Source organism: Oncorhynchus clarkii, chromosome 16 (genome assembly GCF_045791955.1).
Source record: "Oncorhynchus clarkii lewisi isolate Uvic-CL-2024 chromosome 16, UVic_Ocla_1.0, whole genome shotgun sequence".
Taxonomy (NCBI): Eukaryota; Metazoa; Chordata; class Actinopteri; order Salmoniformes; family Salmonidae; genus Oncorhynchus; species Oncorhynchus clarkii.
The window spans coordinates 59622446-59644542 of record NC_092162.1 but is presented as its reverse complement, the minus strand read 5'-3'; the positions used below and the strand labels follow the sequence as shown (position 1 = coordinate 59644542).

At 45.4% G+C, this 22097-nt stretch overlaps 1 protein-coding gene across 1 annotated transcript in view; it reads right to left on the bottom strand.

Moving 5' to 3' along the window:
• Nucleotides 1-203: 203 nt before the first annotated feature.
• LOC139368850 (dedicator of cytokinesis protein 3-like) overlaps nucleotides 204-22097 on the bottom strand; it is a 93365-nt gene continuing 71471 nt past the window's right edge. The window contains exons 22-54 of the mRNA XM_071108264.1: nucleotides 20478-20559; nucleotides 19543-19713; nucleotides 12369-12561; nucleotides 11991-12118; nucleotides 11287-11433; nucleotides 11095-11193; nucleotides 10901-10995; nucleotides 10657-10732; nucleotides 10159-10259; nucleotides 9985-10043; nucleotides 9730-9878; nucleotides 9412-9497; nucleotides 9066-9092; nucleotides 8843-8938; nucleotides 8671-8731; nucleotides 8435-8528; nucleotides 8168-8316; nucleotides 7748-7834; nucleotides 7188-7292; nucleotides 6508-6649; nucleotides 6240-6406; nucleotides 6021-6107; nucleotides 3946-4125; nucleotides 3149-3232; nucleotides 2911-3027; nucleotides 2713-2834; nucleotides 2477-2615; nucleotides 2312-2393; nucleotides 2032-2144; nucleotides 1471-1555; nucleotides 1208-1330; nucleotides 988-1070; nucleotides 204-884 (exon numbers count right to left, since the gene is read on the bottom strand). Coding sequence (XP_070964365.1) covers nucleotides 204-884; nucleotides 988-1070; nucleotides 1208-1330; nucleotides 1471-1555; nucleotides 2032-2144; nucleotides 2312-2393; nucleotides 2477-2615; nucleotides 2713-2834; nucleotides 2911-3027; nucleotides 3149-3232; nucleotides 3946-4125; nucleotides 6021-6107; nucleotides 6240-6406; nucleotides 6508-6649; nucleotides 7188-7292; nucleotides 7748-7834; nucleotides 8168-8316; nucleotides 8435-8528; nucleotides 8671-8731; nucleotides 8843-8938; nucleotides 9066-9092; nucleotides 9412-9497; nucleotides 9730-9878; nucleotides 9985-10043; nucleotides 10159-10259; nucleotides 10657-10732; nucleotides 10901-10995; nucleotides 11095-11193; nucleotides 11287-11433; nucleotides 11991-12118; nucleotides 12369-12561; nucleotides 19543-19713; nucleotides 20478-20559 — 4210 coding nt within the window. The remainder of the gene's footprint in view (nucleotides 885-987; nucleotides 1071-1207; nucleotides 1331-1470; nucleotides 1556-2031; nucleotides 2145-2311; nucleotides 2394-2476; nucleotides 2616-2712; nucleotides 2835-2910; nucleotides 3028-3148; nucleotides 3233-3945; nucleotides 4126-6020; nucleotides 6108-6239; nucleotides 6407-6507; nucleotides 6650-7187; nucleotides 7293-7747; nucleotides 7835-8167; nucleotides 8317-8434; nucleotides 8529-8670; nucleotides 8732-8842; nucleotides 8939-9065; nucleotides 9093-9411; nucleotides 9498-9729; nucleotides 9879-9984; nucleotides 10044-10158; nucleotides 10260-10656; nucleotides 10733-10900; nucleotides 10996-11094; nucleotides 11194-11286; nucleotides 11434-11990; nucleotides 12119-12368; nucleotides 12562-19542; nucleotides 19714-20477; nucleotides 20560-22097) is intronic.

Here is a 22097-nt window from a genome sequence, read left to right as displayed (position 1 = left end):
AATATGGTCAATGATTACAATGTATTTGCATGATTCCACAGCCCATGATCTTTCACATCAATGCAGCTGAAGGAAAGGAGATAGGGGGGAGGGAGTCACTTTAGACTATTTAGATGCACCGAGGTGACTGAAATCTCCAAGAGGCCCAGCACTTTAGTACTATACTATAATAGACTATTGAGATGAAGCCAAAGATGGTCTCCTCATGGTGTCTCCTCGTGTTCCTCGCTGATGCACTGCTCCCATGCAGCCTTGGCTTGCTCCTCTCTGTGGCTATGGGGGGAGTGGAAGATCCTCCGAGGCAGGGGGATGGGCTGGGGCAACAGAGAGCTCAGGTCCTCCTCAGGGATGCACCCCTCCCTCAGGTAGGGCTTGGGGGGCACAGCCGGGGGTTGGGGGCGCCGGTAAGGAATGCGGTGGGGGCCGTGGAGTGGTATCTGGTGGTGGGTGGGCCCATGGGAGTGAGGGTGGGGGTGACCGTCGAGGCCGGCCGGTTGGGGGTGAGACTGGGAGTGGGAGTGAGGGTGGGGGTGACCGTCGAGGCCGGCTGTTTGGGAATGAGACTGGGGGTGGGAGTGAGGGTGGAGGTGTGAGACAGGGTTGCGGTAGTGGAAGGGTCGGACCTGGTCGAGGGACTCTGCTTCTGGCCCGCTGTAGTGGATGTGGAGGTAAGGAGAGTCCAGGTACTCTTCAGGGGTCCACAGGTGGCTAGGGACGGGCTCCATGGCATCATTTCGCAAGGGGGGATCAGGGTACTGGCCCACAAAGTTACTCTCACTCAGAGAGGAGACGCCACTGCTGGCACTGCCCGAGAGGGTGGAGTTACTGCCCCCCAGGGCTGACTGAGGACTGGTAGGGGAGCCTGGTATGGGGTGGAGAGGAGACTAGATAAAGAGAGAGAGGAAGATAAGAAATGAGTTGACATCTGTTGACCAAGTTAAGAGGATCTCATTATTTACTGCTGCAGTATGCATGACTGTCTTTAACCTTTCTGAGAGAACGAATGGGCAGTGCTGGGGGTGGGTCACTGTTCTGGTGGTGGAACGCATCAAAGTGCATCAGGAAGTGACCTAGAGAGAGGAAGTAAAAACATTCATATCAGAATAACCTTCCCATGTACTTTACAAAACCTCCTATTTAGTGTACATGACAGCTAAGGGACTCTTACCCATAAATAAGGTGTATATTATGACATGATTGTTCTTACCTGGTGGGAAGGACCTGGGCGGGACGGGGGGCATGATAACACCCCCTGTAGGTCCCTGGATGTAGGGCACTGTCTCCCTACCCTCCCCATCTAGACTCCAGCTGCTGGGGGCACTAGGGAACACTGGGGGAACACCAGAAAACCACATGTTCACTACAGAGCTAGGAAATCCTCCTATTGTATGTGTAGTTGTGTCCTACTTAGCTCAACACTAGAGAAAAGCATCATTAACCAATTTTACCACGCACATTCAGTATACTTGCCTTTCTCTGGCAAGCCCATGTGAGGATCAATGCATGGCTTACAGGGGCTCACTTGTTGGAGTAAGGCACGCTGCAGATTGTTGCTCTGCAAACAGAGAGACAACACAGGCTAAAAATAAGGGTAAAGTATAAGAACAAACAGTATGCTCTGTAGTCTCATTACCAGTATATTTCTGCTTCGGGCCAATTTGCTGTTCCAAAGCTTCAGTGAACTAACTGTCTTCTTAAATAACTAATGCAGCAATGTCGTCAGTCCATTTGGCAGCAATGTCGTCAGTCCATTTGGCAGCATTGTCGTCAGTCCATTTGGCAGCAATGTCGTCAGTCCATTTGGCAGCAATGTCGTCAGTCCATTTGGCAGCAATGTCGTCAGTCCATTTGGCAGCAATGTCGTCAGTCCATTTGGCAGCAATGTCGTCAGTCCATTTGGCAGCAATGTCGTCAGTCCATTTGGCAGCAATGTCGTCAGTCCATTTGGCAGCAATGTCGTCAGTCCATTTGGCAGCAATGTCGTCAGTCCATTTGGCAGCAATTGAATGGTTTGGCCTGTAACGTCAGTACCTGTCCGTTGTCAGTCATGCTGTAGTACATGGTGTTGTTAGTTCTCTGGTGAGGGGGCAGCAGAATCATCACCTCCCGGTTGTGTTTGGTTTTATCCGGTAGGGACGGAGAGCCTGGGGGAGGGAGGGAGGGGGATAGGATGGGTCTGCTGTAGACTGTATGGACACCAGAGACCCACTGATAAACACTGGATATACACTGACTGACAGTTATAGTCACAACTGTGAATTAGCATGTTTCCTAAATAAAACATTTACTTTCTGGTGCAGGAGTCACTCACCTCTAGCGCTGGAAGGGGCAGAGTTGATTATCTGGGAAGAGGTGGAGCGAATGGAGCTCAGACTGGAGGAGGAGGGGCTTGGCTGGAAAATAAAACATCTGTTCACACACGTATCGTCAAAATGTACAAAACTTGCGTGTGTGTATGCGTGCATGTTAAACCCACCTGCATGTGTGCCGTATCCTCAGGGGGCTCTCCCATCAGGCCATCTGTCAGGATGACCAGGTTTCCTCCCGCCTCGCTGGAGGTGTGAGAAGAGAGGGAGGAGGAGGACTGGCGTATAGAACCTTGCAGGTTCATAGGGCTAAAATAGAGGGAGAGAGAAAATCATGTTTTAAAAGGTGGTCACATTGAGATTACTGTAACATCTCTTTCTCAAGTGAAACCTGTGTGAAACTGACCTGTGTCTGTGTATCAGACGAACGCTCTCTGGGCTCATGTGGCTGTGAGTGGTCAGGATGCCTCTGGGAGAGTTGACCCCTGTGTAGGCCGCTGGCAACCCCTGTTGGGCCACATATAAAGACTGCTCTGAATATTTACACTGACTGCACGCGCACGCGCACACACACACAAACAGAAGAGCATGTGGAACCACTTACCTGGTGTAAACCAGCCCTCATCATGTGGAACTGATCTATCAGCTTTTTGTGCAGAGGACGCATTTCTGGGTGCACCAACTTCTCGTGGACAGCCAGCCCCACTCCAAGGATGTGAACCTGTGACAATGAAACAACATGTAGGAAAGAGAGAACATATGGTGTATCTGTCCTCTATACCCATGTACACTGTATGGACCATTGACCAGTGGGCAGTGAGGAGTTAAGAGTTGTGTCTGACCTGTTCCTGCATCAGGTCATTTAGCTGAGCTATCCTCTCTGTGTCCTCTGGTTGACTGTTGATGTACTCCTTATCAAAGAATGCCTGTGGAGGATGAACATGGGATATGAATGAGTTACAAGGCATACTCCAAGTCGATATTCACATAATAATAATAATAATATGCCCACACATTGGGGAAACAAACATTCTTTCCTATTGGTATTGTAAAAGAGCCAACTTGGTCGTAGATTTTTTGTTTTACAGAAAGAACAAAACATGCCGAAAAGCTGCTGTGTTGTTCAATGTACATGAAGCCAGGTCAAAAATCTCAACCAATGGTTCGAATGCTCCCACATAGGGAAGTAGAGCCTGCAAGAAGAGCCCTGTGGCTTCAAGCTATTCGGTGTGGGAAATGGAGGGACGCTGTGTCCAAGTAGACTACAGGTGTGTGGAAAACATTTAACTTGTTTAGTACAGTCCGTTTGTAACTCCACTCACTCCACTAACTTTAGTATGCTATAAATACTGCATCCAAAATAACACCTTTTTTTACTGCAGTCATTTTGCAGTGTAACTACAGTTAGAGTTCAGTATAACTGCACTTCAACTGCAGTACACTGCAGTTATTCTGCACTTATTGCATCCAAAATACTACAGTCGACTGCAGTAACTGCACTTTTACTGCAGTTTCAAAACCTGCCTGGTTTCCCCACAGGCGGGCAGGGTCGCAACGTTCTATCGAATACCAACTGGGTCCTTAGCAGATAACACTGAATGTTCCCTCCATCCCTCCCTCCATCCCTCTCTGTCAGTACCTCCTGGTATCTGGCGATGCCCCCGTTGACTGCAGCATCTATGACCCCGTTGAGCAGCATGCTGAGGGGGTTGATGTTGCCATGGTGCTGCCGGTGCTGGTACTGGCTGATCAGAGTCCGCAGCTCCTGGGTCTTATTCTCCACCACGTAGATGGCATTCTCCAGAGGGCTCACCTCCACCTGCACACACACATAGATTTGAATCCATAATGACAGAGAGAGAGACAAACACAAATGATGCACTCGCTTGCATCATCTCCCTAAGGAGTCTGATGTCACAGTTTGAGAAGACAGTTTGAGAAGACAGTATGAGACGACAGTATGAGACGACAGCGTGAGACGACAGCCTATGGGATGACAGCATGAGATGACAGCATGAGATGACAGCATGAGATGACCGCATGAGACGACAGTATGAGATAACAGAAGCCAATGAGATGTCAGTATGAGACGACAGTATGAGACGACAGTAGCCTATGAGACGACAGTATGAGATGAAAGTATGAGACGACAGTATGAGATGACAGAAGCCAATGAGATGTCAGTATGAGACAACAGTATGAGACGACAGTAGCCTATGAGACGACAGTATGAGATGAAAGTATGAGACGACAGTATGAGATGACAGTATGAGACAACAGAAGTCTATGAGATGACAGAGTGAGACGACAATTTGAGATGATAGTATGAGATGACAGTAGGAGATGACAGTTTGAGACGAACGTATGAGACAGCACTATGAGATGACAGTATGAGACAGCAGTATAAGATGACAGTATGAGACGACAGTATGAGATGACAGAATGAGACAACAGTATGAGACGATAGTATGAGATGACAGTATGAGACGACAGTATAAGATGACGTTTGAGACGACAGTATGATGACGATAGTATGAGAAGACAGTTTGAGACAACAGTATGAGAAGACAGTATGAGATGACAGTATGAGACGACGTTTAAGACGTTAGTATGAGACGACAGTTTCAGATGATAGTATGAGACGACAGTTTGAGACAACAGTATGAGAAGACAGTATGAGAAGACAGTATGAGATGACAGTATGAGACGACAGTTTGAGATGACAGTATGAGACGACAGTTTGAGAAGACAGTATGAGAAGACAGTATAAGATGACGTTTGAGACGACAGTATGATGACGATAGTATGAGAAGACAGTTTGAGACAACAGTATGAGATGACAGTTTGAGACGACAGTATGATGACGACAATTTGAGACGATAGTATAAGACAACAGTATGAGAAGACAGTATGAGATGACAGTATGAGACGACGTTTAAGACGTTAGTATGAGACGACAGTTTCAGATGATAGTATGAGACGACAGTTTGAGACAACAGTATGAGAAGACAGTATGAGAAGACAGTATGAGATGACAGTATGAGACGACGTTTGAGACGTTAGTATGAGACAACAGTTTGAGATGACAGTATTAGATGACAGTATGAGATGACAGTATGAGACGACGTTTGAGACGTTAGTATGAGACGACAGTATGAGAAGACAGTATGAGACGACAGTATGAGATGACAGTTTGAGATGACAGTTTGAGATGACAGTATGAGACGACAGTTTGAGACGACAGTATGAGACGACAGTATGAGACGACAGTATGAGATGACAGTTTGAGATGACAGTATGAGACAACAGTTTGAGAAGACAGTATGAGAAGACAGTATGAGATGACAGTTTGAGATGACAGTATGAGACAACAGTTTGAGATGACAGTATGAGATGACAGTATGAGATGACAGTATGAGACAACAGTTTGAGATGACAGTATGAGAAGACAGTATGAGACAACAGTATGAGAAGACAGTATGAGAAGACAGTATGAGACGACAGTATGAGATGACAGTTTGAGATGACAGTTTGAGATGACAGTCTGAGACGACAGTTTGAGACAACAGTATGAGAAGACAGTATGAGAAGACAGTATGAGACGACAGTATGAGAAGACAGTATGAGACGACAGTATGAGACGACATCATGAGATGACAGCATGAGATGACAATAGCCTATGAGACTACAGTATGGGATGACAGTGCTCCTCACCAGTTCTCTCCTCTCCACCTCAGCCCAGCGGGAGATTCCAGGGAGGGGACGAGACAGAATCAGGGTGGTTCTCTCAATCCACAGGCTCTGAAAACACACACATAAAACACTGAATCACCTTCTGTATAGTATATAGACAATATAATTACCTTCCATTGTCATTCATTCTATTTAGAAATACAAAGCAACAACTTGGACATAAAAGACACACACACATACTCTGAACTCATTCTCCCTGTCCTTGGGTCCCTTGTGGAAGGGTCTGTCGTAGTGAAAGCGAGTGACATTGTTGATGCGGTAGAAGCTCTTGATCCTCTCTGGGACACGCTCCAGCTGAGGCACATCAGTAATGTCTGACACTGGGGTCACCGCATAGATCTGCAGGTCTGAGGCCACGTGTTAAGGTAAACATAGCCAAATAGGCTGACAGTTGAGTTGACACACACACACACACACACACACACTGACCATGGTTAGGTTAGGATACACTGAGCATCACTCTGTAGGAGGGCGTCATCTGGTTGGTTGGGGTGCTGCATGGCAATGGCCTGTGGGAATTCTCCCAGCATCCTTTGCTGGAAATCCTCAAGTCGTTCATAGTCATAACCCCGGCACACAAATTCCTTATTCTGGAGAGAAGAGTTGTCATCCAATTGATAGGTACAAAAAAATAGCAATTAGATAAAAGATCCTGTGTGTGTGTGTGTGTGTGTGTGTGTGTGTGTGTGTGTGTGTGTGTGTGTGTGTGTGTGTGTGTGTGTGTGTGTGTGTGTGTGTGTGTGTGTGTGTGTGTGTGTTTTAACTATACTTGTGGGGATCAGAAGTCCCTAAAACAATTTTACCAACGGGGGACATTTTGTTAGTCCACACAAGGTCAAATGTTATTCTAGGGGGTTTAGGGTTAGGGTTAGAATTAGGTTTAGTGTTAGTTTTAGGATTAGGAGCTAGGGTTAGGTTTAGGGTTAAGGTTAGGTTTTGGGGTTAAGGTTAGGGTTAGAGTTAGGGTTAGGGGGTAGGAAAAATAGGATTTTGAATGGGACTGAATTGTGTGTCCCCACAAGGTTAGTTAAACAAGACAGTGTGCGTGTGCATGTGTGTGTGTGTGTGTGTGTGTGTGTGTGTGTGTGTGTGTGTGTGTGTGTGTGTGTGTGTGTGTGTTCATCTCACCCTAAGGAAAAAAGGAAACTTCCTGCCATAGAAGCCCATCCTGAAGAACTCTGGTTCAATCCTCTGCTGTTCTATGATGTTGTCATAGTACGCAGCTTCCATTTTCTATAAAGACAAAAAGACTTGATTCAACCCTCAGAGTCTTGATCTTTCTCAGCAACACACATCAACGAGGTTCCCTTGATGACAAAGTGGTCATAATGTTTTTGATATTTTGTCAGTGTATTGCAATGTAAATATATTTCCACAATGTGAGGACAATAAACGATTTATATTATATTCCATTCCTTTCTATTTACTTTCCATCTTTGTGATGATGAGTAGTGACTGGGGGATAAAGGAATGGCTCTGATGCAAATCATTTTTTAAAGAGACAGGGATAACACAGAGAGACAAGGGGAGAAAGAGAGAAAGAGAGGGCCAGAGAGAGAGACAGAGACAGAGACAGACACAGAGACAGAGAGACAGAGACAGAGAGAGACAGAGAGAGAGAGAGAGAGAGAGAGAGAGAGACTCAGACAGACAGACAGACAGACAGACAGACAGACAGACAGACTCACCCTTATCCAGCTCAGACTCTGGTAATCATATAAGGTTTCATACTGGAAAGCCAGTTCCCGACAGAGTGATATTCCATATTCCCAACACTGGAAAGAGACAGAGACAGAGCTCTCACTCATATGGAATCTCTCATTATAGGTATATCATGTCTATGGAATATCATTCTCAGGAGGATTTGAAGGGAAATCATGACACATGCAGAAGTGCTTAGACTTGAGATGTACATCCATTTTGAACTTTATCAAATAAAATGATGGTTTAATTTGGGCCAAATTAAAAGATCTCACATTTGAATACTACCTAAAGTGGCTAGACAAAGCCTTGCACTTCCTTTGTTGAATTACTTATTTTTACTTGTTTTAGTTTGCCTTTTTTTTTGCTTGACTTAACTTAGCTTGACTTGTTTTAGCTTGACTTGCCTTTCCCTTGTTGAAATAGTGGAGGACTTTGCGACTGAGGCCCTCCTTGCGTTGCCACTCGCTCTGTGTGGGGTAGTGGAGGAACTCTCTGAGGGGGCGGTCCTCCCAGTGCAGCAGCTCCCAGTACAGAAGCAGGGTGAACGCTGCCTCTGTTGGTAGGGAGGACACAAAGGTCATCACAATTCACCACATTGACCTTACGTAGTAATCCTGACTGTCACAGGGTTCCAATACTATACCGTATGAGCAGGTTGACCAGTGTGTTACCTGTGTAGTCCTCTGCCTGCAGGTGCAGATCACACAGCTTGTGGATGTAGCGGATGTACATCTCCTCCTTGTTCATCTCAGACTTGTAGAAATTCTGGGGAGGACAGCCAAATGTTATCAGGAAGCAAGATTACTACAGCAACCAAAAACCAAAGTACATTTGCAGTTGTCTCAACACATCTCTGGCATAACTGGTATATAAGTTATAAGGTATAATAAATCATACGATGTCTCACCATGAGGTTGGAAGAGCCACCAATTTTCTTGTTCTCCATTTCATCTCCTTTCATACACTCCCTAAAAGTAGAGCAGGGTTTTGATGTCTCTCCAATCTCTACAGTACATCCATGTATCAATAGTCAATGTTATGATATTAACATGTTGCTTGTAATGAGTAATCCAATCTACCTGTAATCTAGCAGCCGCTCCATCAGTCTCGTGACGGAGGTGACAAATGAGATGCCCGTCTCTCTCCACGTCTCCTGCTCAATTTTCTCAAGTAGGCTACAGACAAACAAGCTCTCTGTTACACGTGCACATTAAGGACAGTAAACCATAAATACTTATTTATTTGAGGATCATGATAGTGGTAGAGCTAAAAGCTTGGGCTGTGGGGAAACGGATATCTTACCTGGGGTAAGGCCCAAACAACTGGGTCCTGAAAGACGCAGCAGAAAAAGACACAACAAGTCAGGAGCATACAAAAGAACATTAAAGATGTAGGATCTTAATTTGATCATTCTTTTGTTTCTGAGAATTTTCCTGCACAGAAGGAAATGCAAACTTTGTGTATTCAATGTTTAAAAAGGCTTCTAAATGTTCTAAATGTACAAAAATTAATTATAATACACTGTTGCTGCAAGATAATTTTCCTGCTGTAGCAAACTGACACAACTGAAGATCCTACATCTGTACTACAGCACACTGACTCAGGTCACATTGTTTATGAATAGAAGACTGAGGTTGTTGATTCTTACAGCAGACCAAAAAGCTCTCTGTGATTGCCATCCCCTTTCCCATCTGACACCATACTCTCCAGCTTGTCCATCAACTCTGCTTCCACCTACAGACAGACAGACATACAGACAGACAGACAGACAGACAGACAGACAGACAGACAGACAGACAGACAGAGAGAAATAGGTTAGTGCATAAGGAACCAACCACCACACTTCTACAGTAGCACTAAAATCATAAATCCATAACATAGATATGACATTGGGTTATAACATGAAGTTAAACAAGGACAACAGAGGATGAGTGGTGGCACACAGCAGGGGACAGACAGCACTGACCAGTTTGAAGTTCCCGTTCTGCCTCTGCTCCCAGTCCATCATGTCATGGAAGATGGGAATCATGATATTCCGGACCTCGCTCTGAGGCACGAGCGTCACTCCCAGGAATGGACCCATCATTCCAGGGATAAAGTGGGGCTTATTCTCACCTGGAGCACGCAGAGAGGGCACAACACAGATGTTATAGAAACACACATGACATTACCCATGAAGGCTAGAATGACAACAAAGCATCTGAATGTCATTTTATCTCACCAAGCTTCTGCCACATGCTGAAGAGCTCATAGGCCATCATCACTCTCATGTCTCCATACCTACAGAGGAAGGACGAGGGGGGGGGGGGGGGGGGGGGTAATGTAGAAAACGTAGAACTACTGACCACACACACAGATAAATACACACACACACACGTGATGGAGAGGTTCTTACTTGTCCAGGACTTTCTTCCTCTTGGCCTGTGTAAGGGGCTCCAGCTGCAGACTGGGCTGGTTGATGTACAGGACCGTCAGGCTGAAGAAAGAGTTCCACACCTGAGAAAGAACATGCACATCAGACACGTGTTCAAATTCCCTTTAACGGCAAAGATCTATCTATCTGTTATCTATCTATCCATGTAGGCCTACGTCTTAGCAATGTTGTCACTTTATACATTTCACCATCCGGTTATGCATTTCAATAGTTTCTCTGCAGTCATAAATCCAGGTTGAACCAACTCAGACACATAAGACTGGAGACAGGTGGAACACAGAATGACAGCATAATGTTGTTAGGAAACCATGGAGAGAAAAACAGAGTCCTTTGTGAACAGAGAAAGACAAGGAGAGAACAGCAGGTTCTGGGTCGACTTCTCCGGGATATTTATCAGGCTCTATTGTTTACTGCTGTTGTTCAACATGACACGTCTCGTTTCTCTACAGAGGCACGCACCTTGAAGTCAAAATCCGCCTCAGAGAAGTTCTTGTGTAACGCTGGGGACAGGTACTGTGTTGTCACCACAATGACACTGCAGAAGAAGTCACAGCAAAACGTTAGGATAAAAAAGACGCAACGTCTACACAAATGTCACGTGCTATCAGCGTAAGGACTTTCATCTCATAGCTGCATATTTTCCCTTATCTCCTATAGGAGGCCATATGAAGGCAGTGTTACAGCTAATGCGAGTCAGACTTACTGACTGGTCAGAAGCCTCATGACACTCCAGTCTCGGGGGAAGATGGTGAGCTTCATCAGGTTCCGGAACACACAGAAGATCTTCAACAGGAACTCCTGGAAGTCAATGGAGGTAGTGAGTATTGTGTACATTATCATCTACATATTATACCTCAGCCCCAGGTTCCTAAATCAGACTGAGACTGTAGCTCTCACCTTGAGTTCCTCTTTGCTGTGGAAGTTGTTGAGCAGGTGGTGGAAGTGGACCTCTGTCATCTGTCTAAGTAGAGACAGCAGAGTGGACACATACTCCCCCTGGACAGGCAGAAACACTTCCATATCAGTGAGGTTCCATGCATTACAAAACATTATCTTTTTCATGTAGTGTAGGAGAGGAGAGTCTCTGACCGTGATCTCAGCTGTGCACTGGGGACAGCGCTGCCCCCTAGCTGTCTCCAGAGACTGAGACTTGGACATGATGGACAACAGAGTCTGGAGCAGAACATCCAGCAGGCTCTCCACCATCATCTCTACCTCCTCCTGAACAGAAGACTCCTAGGAAGAGGGGGAGAGAGAAACGATGGGGAGAGGTGAGGAAATAGGAAGGATAGAGTGGGAGGGGCAGAGAGAGAGATAGAGAGAAGTAGAGAAGAGGAGGAAAGAGAGAGGGAGATCGAGGGAGAAGGAATTTAATGAATAATTCATTAATTTGTATAAGCCGCTCGACAGACCAATTAAAATATTAATTCAGCACTCAACGTAAAGTGGCCTACAAAATAATGTCTTGACAATAATGTCTGAACAATGACATGGTATTATAATTGCCTTAACCAGCCTTGGCAGTGTATAAAGTTTTACCAACTAGTCTGTCATCCCATCTTTAATTCCATTTGATACAAGAAATGTGAAAATAATGTTTAGCTGGGATACTATAGATACACTACTGTAGGTGGTCTAGTAACCAGTTATAGTACCAGCTTTTGTTACAGAGAAGTAGCCCCTAACCACTGATACAGGGTCAGATATAATGTCATCCTCCTAATGATGATGATTAGAACAACTTCAACTCCAATCTCTTCTACTGCAGTAGATTCAGTGGTGATGTGATGTACCATAGCGCTGGTATTGATGATGGAGAAAATGCTAGTGAGGATTCCTGAGCAGATCAGCAGCTCCCTCTGCTGGCGCAGGTGCAGGTGGATGTGATGCAGGACCACCGGCAGCAAAATACTACGAGACTCTGAGAGGGGGAGAGAGAGGAAGAGGGGAAGAGAATGGGAGGGGTACGGAGAGAGAGGAAGAAGGGGAGAGAGTGAAGGATCAATTGTAGAAAGATTTTAACCAGCTTTAGCCTTTGCCTTTTAGATTCTTTGTCCTGACAAAGAACCAGTTACAGGTAAAACAATCTATTACATTCCCACTTTAGGAGCATCTAACAGTGTTCACAGTTTCATTTGGTAGTAAAGCTGTCCTGTAGTCTTCAGTCTTACCAGGGAAGAAGAAGAGCCTGCTCTCGACGGTGCGGGCGATAGACTGCAGTTTGACCACGTCCATAGACTGACCGATGTCCACCGTACTGGGCATGCTCCCCAGCGTGCCCCGGACATACTCAGCCACCTCCTGCACTGTGAACATCTGCAGCAGCTCGTCAAAGATGTCTGGGAAACTGTTCAATAACGCCGCCTGACAGGGTCAAGGAGAAGAGACAAGAAGGGAGGGAGAGAAAAGGAGAACAGACAGACAGACAGACAGACAGACAGACAGACAGACAGACAGACAGACAGAGGGAGACAAAGAGGCAAAGAGAGAAGAGCAGAGAGACAAGGAGAAGCAGGTCTAGATCACTTGTAAATGACACTATGCCATAAGGGAGTTTTAGGACTGTAACATCCATACAGGGATACATACGTCTTAAAAGGACCATAAGAAGAACGTAAACCAAAACAGGGCAGGGTAACACATATCTTATCGAGGGAGGTTGACAGCTGACAGAGAGCAACTGCTGCACTGGGTGACCAACACAATGTTGCGCTGTGACTAACTGAGACGAGGGAGACTTGGAGCATGTCTACCATAGAAAAGCATGCAGTTGATCACAACAGTAAAAAGAGGGATCAGAATCAAATAAAATGATACAAAGTATATCAGCGGAGGCTGGTGGGAGAAGCTGTAGGAGGACAGGCTCATTCTAATGGCTGAAATGGAATTGATGGAACAGAGTCAAACATGTGGTTTCCATGTGTCACGGCTCCTCCTCTGCATTGCAGGGGCGGTTCCTCCTGCAGGCAGAGGAGGGTCGTTAGTGATTAAAGTCACCTGGGATCAGAGTATTTAAACTGTCACTAATCATCTCTCTCTCTGCTAATAGTTTTGTTTACAATAAAGAACATTTTTTAATTGGCCTATCTATACCTGTTGTTCGCGTCCCCTCATTTTTGCCACAGGCTATGAGCCGGCCTGTGACATGTGGGGGCTCGTCCGTAAGTTAAAGTTAATTGTACTTTAGTCTTTAGTATTTTAGTTTAACATTTTGTTATAGTTAAGGTTTTGTCTATTTGTTTATTTGTAATTTGGCTTATTCGATTATTATTTTGTAGTTTAGTTCAGATTGCCAATTTTTTTGTTGGAGGGGATGTTTTGGTTGGGCCAATATTGGGGAGAGCATTGAGAGTCATGTGTTCTTTTGGTTCAGTTAGCTTGGGAGCTAAATTTGGTTAGCAATTCACTCTGGGTTTTTCTGGGTTTTGTTCAGGTGGGAGTCCTCTCATGTTCAGGCTTATCAGCGAGTGTCAATAGGAGGCTCGTGGTGTTTTTGTTTTAGGTGGCAGTGAACATGGGTAGAGCATCCCTTTCCCTTTTCCCCTACATCGGCTCGGGAGCACCTCTGTGGTTATGGGACGGGGGGGGGGCAGTGAACGTGGGTAGAGCATCCCTTCCCTATTTCCCCTACATCGGCTCGGGAGCACCTCTGTGGTTATTGGATGGGGGGGGGGGGGGGGGGCAGTGAACGTGGGTAGAGCATCCCTTTCCCTTTTCCCCTACATCGGCTCGGGAGCACCTCTGTGGTTATGGATGGGGGGGGCAGTGAACGTGGGTAGAGCATCCCTTTCCCTTTTCCCCTACACCGGCTCGGGAGCACCTCTGTGGTTATGGGGGGGGGGCAGTGAACGTGGGTAGAGCATCCCTTTCCCTTTTCCCCTACACCGGCTCGGGAGCACCTCTGTGGTTATGGGGGGGGGGGGGCAGTGAACGTGGGTAGAGCATCCCTTTCCCTTTTCCCCTACACCGGCTCGGGAGCACCTCTGTGGTTATGGGGGGGGGGGGGGGCAGTGAACGTGGGTAGAGCATCCCTTTCCCTTTTCCCCTACACCGGCTCGGGAGCACCTCCGTGGTTATGGGACGGGGGGGGGCAGTGAACGTGGGAAAGGGTTGCTCTACCCTTTTCCCCTACATCGGCTGGGGAGCACCTCCGTGGTTATGGGGGGGGCGCCAGTTTCTGGTTGTCTTTTCCACTCCACTGGTTTTGTGTGCATAAAACCCCACCACATGTGACTGCACGAAGACCAGGGCCAGTTAGTTGTTTTTGGAGGATAGTGGGGTGTGGCTCCTGTCCTTGAACCCAGACTGACAGCAACTGAGTTGTGTTTTTTTTGTTGAGCATTTGTAAGAGTTGTATTGGTTGAGGAAAATGTCTTCCATTTTGAGTAGTTTTGTTCAAGCTCCTTCAGAGGTAGCCTTAGAGTTGTGTACTAAGGAGCAGTTAATTGAAATTGCTGAACATTATCAGATTGAGATTGTTGCTAAAAAAAAATTGACTGTTAAAACTAGATTAAAGCAGGGTCTTAGAGAAATGGGTGTTTTGGGGGGTCAGTCTGCTAGTAGTGGGGGTGCAGGTTTTCAGTCTAGCCCTTCATCTTTTGCGCAGCAAAGGGAGCTGTTGCAAATGCAGTTAGAGAGCATTTCTCAATCGCTCTAATAGACCAGAAGGACTACCACAGTTTGATGTTTCACAGAATCTTCATTTGTTGCCTACATTTGAGTCAGATCCAGACACATACTTTGCTTTATTTGAGCGTATTGTGGAAGCTAGAGTTTGGTCAGATTTGGACATGACTATGTTGTTGCAATGTGTACTTACAGGTAAAGCACGTGAGGCTTTTACAGCACTGAGTGTAGCTGACAGTAAAGTTTTTGCTAGTTAAATCAGCAGTTCTGAAGGTCTACGAGCTTGTGCCAGAGGCATATTGTCAATGTTTTCGTTACAGGAAAAAGTTAGATTCACAAACCTATTCTGAGTTTGTTCGTGATTTGACTTCTGCATTTAATTGTTGGTGTACAGCTTCTGAAGTTAGTACTTTTGAGGGTCTGTCTAATTTGATTGTTAGAACAGTTCAAAACTTCTGTGTCTGACCAGGTTGCTACATACATGAATGAACGTAAAGTTAAGTCTCCAAGTGATGCAGCAATCCTTGCAGATGAGTACAGGCTAACACATAAAAGCCATTTTGAGTCAAACAGTGACATGTACCATAAAAATTACTTACTCCTAGGAATAGTAGGTCACCTTTTTCTGGGGCTTCTTTCCAAAGGCCTCAGCAGACGTTTGGGTCTGGAGGACTTAAAGCACCGGTTAATGCTAATACCTGTCGCTACTGTTTAGTTGAAGGACATTGGAAGAAAGATTGTCCTCTGCTTAAATCAAAAAAGTCAGGTCAAGTTAAACCTGCTGTGATGACAGCTCCTGTTACAGCCTCTGACCACCAGGGTGAGCTTTTTCAGCCACTCGTTGAGTTTGATTCTGTCTTCCCACTGATTTTTCAGCCTTTATATCAGATGGTGTAGTGTCCCTGGTAGATGGCAACCAACATGTTTCAATCAAGATCTGAAGAGACACTGGAGCTTTAGATTATTTTATTCTGGAATCTGTTTTGCCGTTCTCTAAAGAGTCTGATACTGGCAGTTGTGTAATGGTATGTGGTATGGGTTTAGTTCCATTCTCTTGTCCTTTACATGAAGTTACCTTAAAATATGGTCTGGTAGAGGGTGATGTAGATGTTGGGGTTAGACCCCAGTTGCCAGTAGAGGGAGTCCACATGATTTGGGGGAATGACTTGGCAGGTAGTAAGGTGTGGGCAGATGGCAAACTAAACATCTGTAAGAAGCAACCTTCAGGGTCACCTGCAAGGGAATCTCCAGATCAAAACTGTATGTCTCCTGAGGTATTTCCAGTTTGCGGTTACCCGTGCGGCCTCTCGTAAGGAGATGGAGAGTAAGCCAGAAAGTCTTGAGTTGCCGGTCAAACTCCAGACAGAACAGATGACTAGTTCTAGAGAATCATTGATGGCTGAGCAAAAGGCCGATACTAACTTGGCTGATCTGTTTGATAAAGTTGTTCCTGATTCAGTGGTGAGGAATGTGGTGTTATTTTTTTATGGATGGGCTGTTGGTCAGGAAATGGGTTCCACACTATGATCAGGGTCTAGGAGAACCAGTCTTTCAAATAGTTGTACCTACTACTTTGCGAAATAAAGTGTTGCGAACTTCACATGGTGATGTGGCAGGTCATATGGGTGTTCGTAAAACTTATGATCGCATACTTCGTTATTTTTTCTGGCCACGTTTAAAGCGGGATGTATCTCAGTTTATTAAAACTTGTGATACGTGTCAGCGCACAAGCAAGCCAAACCAGGTTGTAAAGCCAGCACCTTTGTATCCAATACCAGCCATAGGGCAACCTTTTGAGCATCTTATTATCGATTGTGTTGGGCCTTTACCAAGGTCCAAGTCAGGTCATAGCTACTTATTAACTTATGTGTCAAGCAACCAGATATCAGGCAGCTTTTTCCTTGCGTACCATAAATTCAAAATCAGTAGTTGAAGCGTTAACTCATTATATTTCAACATTTGGGATTCCAAAAATCATCCAGTCAGATCTGGGGTCTAACTTTACCTCCCATTTATTTGCTCAGGTTCTCAAACCGCTTAAAGTTAAACACAACAAGTCTACTGCGTTCCATGCCCAGAGCCAGGGAGCTTTGGAACGTTTTCATCAAACTTTAAAATCCTTGCTTCGTGCATACTGTACAGAACTGTCTGCAGATTGGGAGGAGGGTTTACCTTGGCTGTTACTAGCTGCTCGTGAAGTAGTGCAGGAAAGCACAGGGTTTAGCCCAAATGACTTAGTGTTTGGTCATAAGGTGCGTGGGCCTTTAGCAGTGATGCAGGATGGTTGTTTGCCTGAAGAACCACCTCGGAACCTTATTGACTATGTAAATGGTTTTAGGTTGAAGTTGTATAGGGCTGGTGAACTGGCGAAAGAAACTAAAATCTGAAACTGAAATATGACTGAGCTGCGTGAGTTTAGTCCCGGTGATCGTGTACTTGCTCTTCTGCCTCTTGTAAGTTCACCTTTTCAGGCAAAATATTATGGTCCTTTTCATTGTGTTGCGTAAAGTGTCAGTTCAAATCTATCTTATTGAAACCCCTGGTCATAGGAAGTCCTCTAAATTATGCCATGTGAACCTGTTAAAATGTTATCACTCCTGTGATCTAAGCAAAGTAGAAGGCACTCCAGCAGTGAGGTCAGCGTTGACTGCTGCTCCAGTCACTGCATCTTGTGGCATTAATTTGGTGGAGGGGGAGAAGAGGAGGACGTTAGGGTTTCAGATGAGGTCTTACAAGGTCGGTTGAAAAACTCCCAGACTTTGCAAACCTTGGTTTTGGTAAATCATTTAGACTCTGAGAAACCTGATGAATTGGTAGCTCTTATTAGAAACTACCCTGTTTTGTTTTCTGACACTCCATCGCAAACCCACTTATTTGTCTGAGGTCCCTGCAAAATCCCAACCAGCGCCTGATGCGTTTGGCTTTGTTCTTGCAACCATTCAACCTTGATATTAGACACATTAGTGGTAAGGATATTATTATTGCTGATGCTCTGTCCCATGCTCCTTTAACCTAGTTTGTATATTCTATCTGCTGACCCCTACAGGCTGTCTGCGCCTCTTTCCTCTTAAATTGCTCCCCAGGTACCTGGGCTGCCGAGTTTGAGGGGTGGACGGTCAGTTGGGGGGACACGGGGCTACTACTAGGAGCTGGGACCTTTTTTTGGGGGGGTAGGGGGGGGGATTTGAATTGTTTTGAATATGTTGGAGGAATGTGGGTTGAGGGTGGGACCCTCATTTTAAGGAGGGGGGGTGTCACGGCTCCTCTGCATTGCAGGGGCGGTTCCTCCTGCAGGCAGAGAAGGGTCGTTAGTGATTGGAGTCACCTGGGATCAGACTATTTAAACTCACTACTCACCTCTCTCTCCGCTCCTCCAGGTATGAACCTGTTTTTTTAGTTTTTTGTTTTGTTTTGCATAATTTTCACTCAGTCATTCACACACACAGATTCACGCATCCATGCACTTTACATACACCTTACATTATGATACTTCCACACCTCATTTATTTTTCTTAGTTTAAAGTTAATAGTTTTGTTTACAATAAAAAACATTTTTTAATTGGCCTATACTTGTTCGTGTCCCCTCATTTTTGCCACAGGCTATGAGCAGGCCTGTGACAATTGTGTGATACCGTTCCATTTATTCCATTTCAGCAATTACAATGAGCCAGTCCTATCTCTCCTCCCACCAGCCTCCACTGAATTATATATGCATTAAAGGTCGACTTTGGGCAAAAATTCAAAAATAATAGCTTTAAACTGTAACTGATCAGTGCACCATTATACCAGGTAATTTAATGCTTTAAAAAAAGAGGAATAAGATATATGGCTACAGAAGTGCCATGTATTACCGATCTCTACAGCTTCTGTTCAAAAACAAATCCTGTGAAATGACAACACATACTGGAGGAGTTACTGGCTAGCTACAGTGGCTAGGGTAGATAACGAACAAGCTATGTTGATCATAGCATAGGCAAAGGCACACCCCATTTCTGTTTGAAAATTGAGAAAGAGGTGCTTCCCGAGTGGCTCAAGGCACTGCATCGAGGTGCTTGACCTGGGTTTGATCCCAGGCTGTGTCACAATCGGCCGTGTCCAAGATCCCCATAGGGCGGAGCACAATCGGCCCAGCGTCGTCCTTGTTAGGGGAGGGTTTGGCCGGGGGGGGGGGGGGGGGGGGGGGGGGGGGGGTTTACTTGGCTCTTCGCGCTCTAGCGACTCGATTTGGCGGGCCGGGTGCCTGCAGGCTGATTTTGGTTGTCAGTTGAACGGTGTTTCCTCCGACAAATTGGTGCAGGTGGGTGTTAAGAAGCGCTGTTAGGCGGGTCATGTTTCGGATGACTGATGACTCGACCTTTGCTTCTCCCGAGCCCGTTGGGGAGTTGCAGTGATGAGACAAGATTTAATTGGCTATCATGAGAATAGTTTTTTTTTCTTCTTACAAAATACATAAATACAATTGGAGAAAGAGGCGGACTGTTTTTCGTTCAGATTTAAAGTGCTTTACAGGAAAGCAACAAAGAAATGAAACATTACATGAAATCAATGACAAATTATTGATAAATGAATGTCAATTGAATCAAAGCTAAATGAACACAAAGAACAAAGGAGCCGATAAGCTCATAATAGTCCAGTCAAAATGTACTGATCTGTCTATGTAGTTATCCCTTCTGGGATAAAGACAAGCTAGAGACAGACCGGAAGTGCTGATGTTCTGACCTGTGTGAAGACGAGGGTCTCTGAGCTGCGGCTGTCCAGACTCAACACAAAGCGGATGGACTGGAAGAGCTCCTGGATGCTGGCCCTGAACAGCTCCTCCTCCATACCACAGGTCGCTCGCGAGTACAGGATCCGAGACTGGACGATAAACTTCAACAGGTACTCCAGAGCCTGCAGGGTGGACAGAGGACGAAATAGGATACAATTACCTGTAAAACACAATTATCTTATTATCTTATATCTATATTTTATGTGTAGTGTGGTGGTTTGAGTTGGGTTGTGTTTCTTTCTTTAGGCCTTGTAAGACAATATACCTTTACATGACCATTACAGCATCAAAGAGCAAACCTTGGTATCATAATTCATGTCAGTATTCTGCAATGCAAACATATCAATACATATTGATGATTCCCTGTCATAAGATATCTCTAGTCTTCATCTATCTGGAAACCTCCCCTGATCTACCATGGCTTTAGATTATACTATTTGACATTCATGTCATTTTTCCTTTCATCTATAGGCGTGAGGTCTAAACGTTCCATGTTTGGTAAAGAAATGCATGTTGGGAGTGTCTAACAGTGTGTGGGTTCACTCTGTTTGTCCAAACCTCCTCTCATGTGCTGATGTGACGTGAGCTTTACCCTCATGACCTCCTGGATGTGGTCCTGTCCGACCACCTTCGATGTGATGTGAGCCTTACCCTCATGACCTCCTGGATGTGGTCCTGTCTGACATCAGATGTGATGTGAGCCTTATCTTCAAGGCCTCCTGGATGTGGTCCTGTCTGGCAACCTCAGATGAGATGTAATGTGAGCCTTACCATCATGGCCTCCTGGATGTGATCCTGTCTGACAACCTCAGATGTAATGTGAGCCTTACCATCATGGCCTCCTGGATGTGATCCTGTCTGACAACAGATGTGATGTGAGCCTTACCCTCATGGCCTCCTGGATGTGATCCTGTCTGACAACCTCAGCAGAGCGGTCCATGTACCACTTCAGACAGCGAATCAGCTCTCTACAAGAACACAGAGTAAAGAGTGTTAAACATGGGGTATTCCATGGCCATATAAGACAAAGAAAATGTACACTGGTGTCATAGTCAGGTCCAAGATTATTGGCACCCTTGATAAAGATATTATTATGTGTAGTGTGGTTTGAGTTTGGTTGTGTCCTTTCTTTAGGCCTTGTAATCCAGTACACCTTTACATGACCACTACAGCATCAAAGAGCAAACCTCGGTGTCATAATTCATGTCAGTATTCTGCAATGCAAACATATCAACACATATTGATGATTCCCTATCATAAGATATTACTAGTCTTCATCCATCTGGAAACCTCCCCTGATCCACTGTGGCTTTAGATTATGTTGTCTAAAGTTTTATGAGTTGGAGAACACGTTGGGAGGGATCTTAGACCCTCCCTCCATACAGAATCCTTCCAGATCCTTGATTTCCTCCGGCTGCCTTCTTCAATTTAAACCGCAGGTTTTCAAGGGGTTTCAAGTCCGGAGACTGAAATGGCCATTGTAAATGTTATTTTTCCGGCCAATTAACTATTTCTTTGTGGATTTTGATGTGTGCTTGGGGTTATTGTCTTGCTGGAAGATCCAATTGCGGCCAGGTTTTAGCCTCCGGTCCGCGGTAACCAGGTTTTTGTCCTGGTACAGAGTAAAGTTTATGACCTTAAAAAGCAAAATAGCCCCATAACATCAAAGATCCAACAGCATATTTTAAAGTAGGTATGGGGTTATTTTCTGCTCATGCATTCTCATGTTGACGCCAAACCCACCACTTGTGCGCACAGACAAAGAGCTCTATTTTCATATCATCTGACTATAGCACGCACCGCTTCCAATCCAAGTGCCAATACCTTTTAGCAAACTCCAGGCATTTATATTTGTTGGATGACACTGGGAACACACTGGTTGAATCAATGTTGTTTCAACGTCATTTTAATGAAATTGCGTTGAACCAATGTGGAACAGACATTGAATGGACATCTGTGCCCTGTGTGTGGTGGGGGGGGGGGGGGGGGGTGAGGCATCGAAATGAGAACGCATGAGCAGAAAACAACCCCATACCTACTGTAAAATATGGTGTTGGATCTTTGATGTTATGGGGCTCTTTTGTTTCCACTGGTCCTGGGGCACTTATTAAAGGGATACTTCAGGATTTTGGCAATGCCCTTTGTCTACATGCTAGGAACATGCTAGGAGATATCAGCCTGTACCAGGACATTTTAGCCAAAAACCAGGTACTGAAGGTCCCCAAGAACACAGTGGCCTCCATCATTTTTAAGTGGAAGAAGTTTGGAACCAGCAAGACTCTTCCTAGAGCTGGCTGCCCGGCCAAACTGAGCAATCGGGGGAGAAGGGCCTTGGTCAGTGATGTGACCAAGAACCCGATGGTCACTCTGACAGAGCTCCAGAGTTCCTCTGCGGAGATAGGAGAAGCTTCCAGAAGGACAACCATCTCTGCAGCACCACCAATTAGGCCTTTATGGTAGAATGGCCAGATGGAAGCCACTCCTTAGTAAAAGGCACATGACAGCC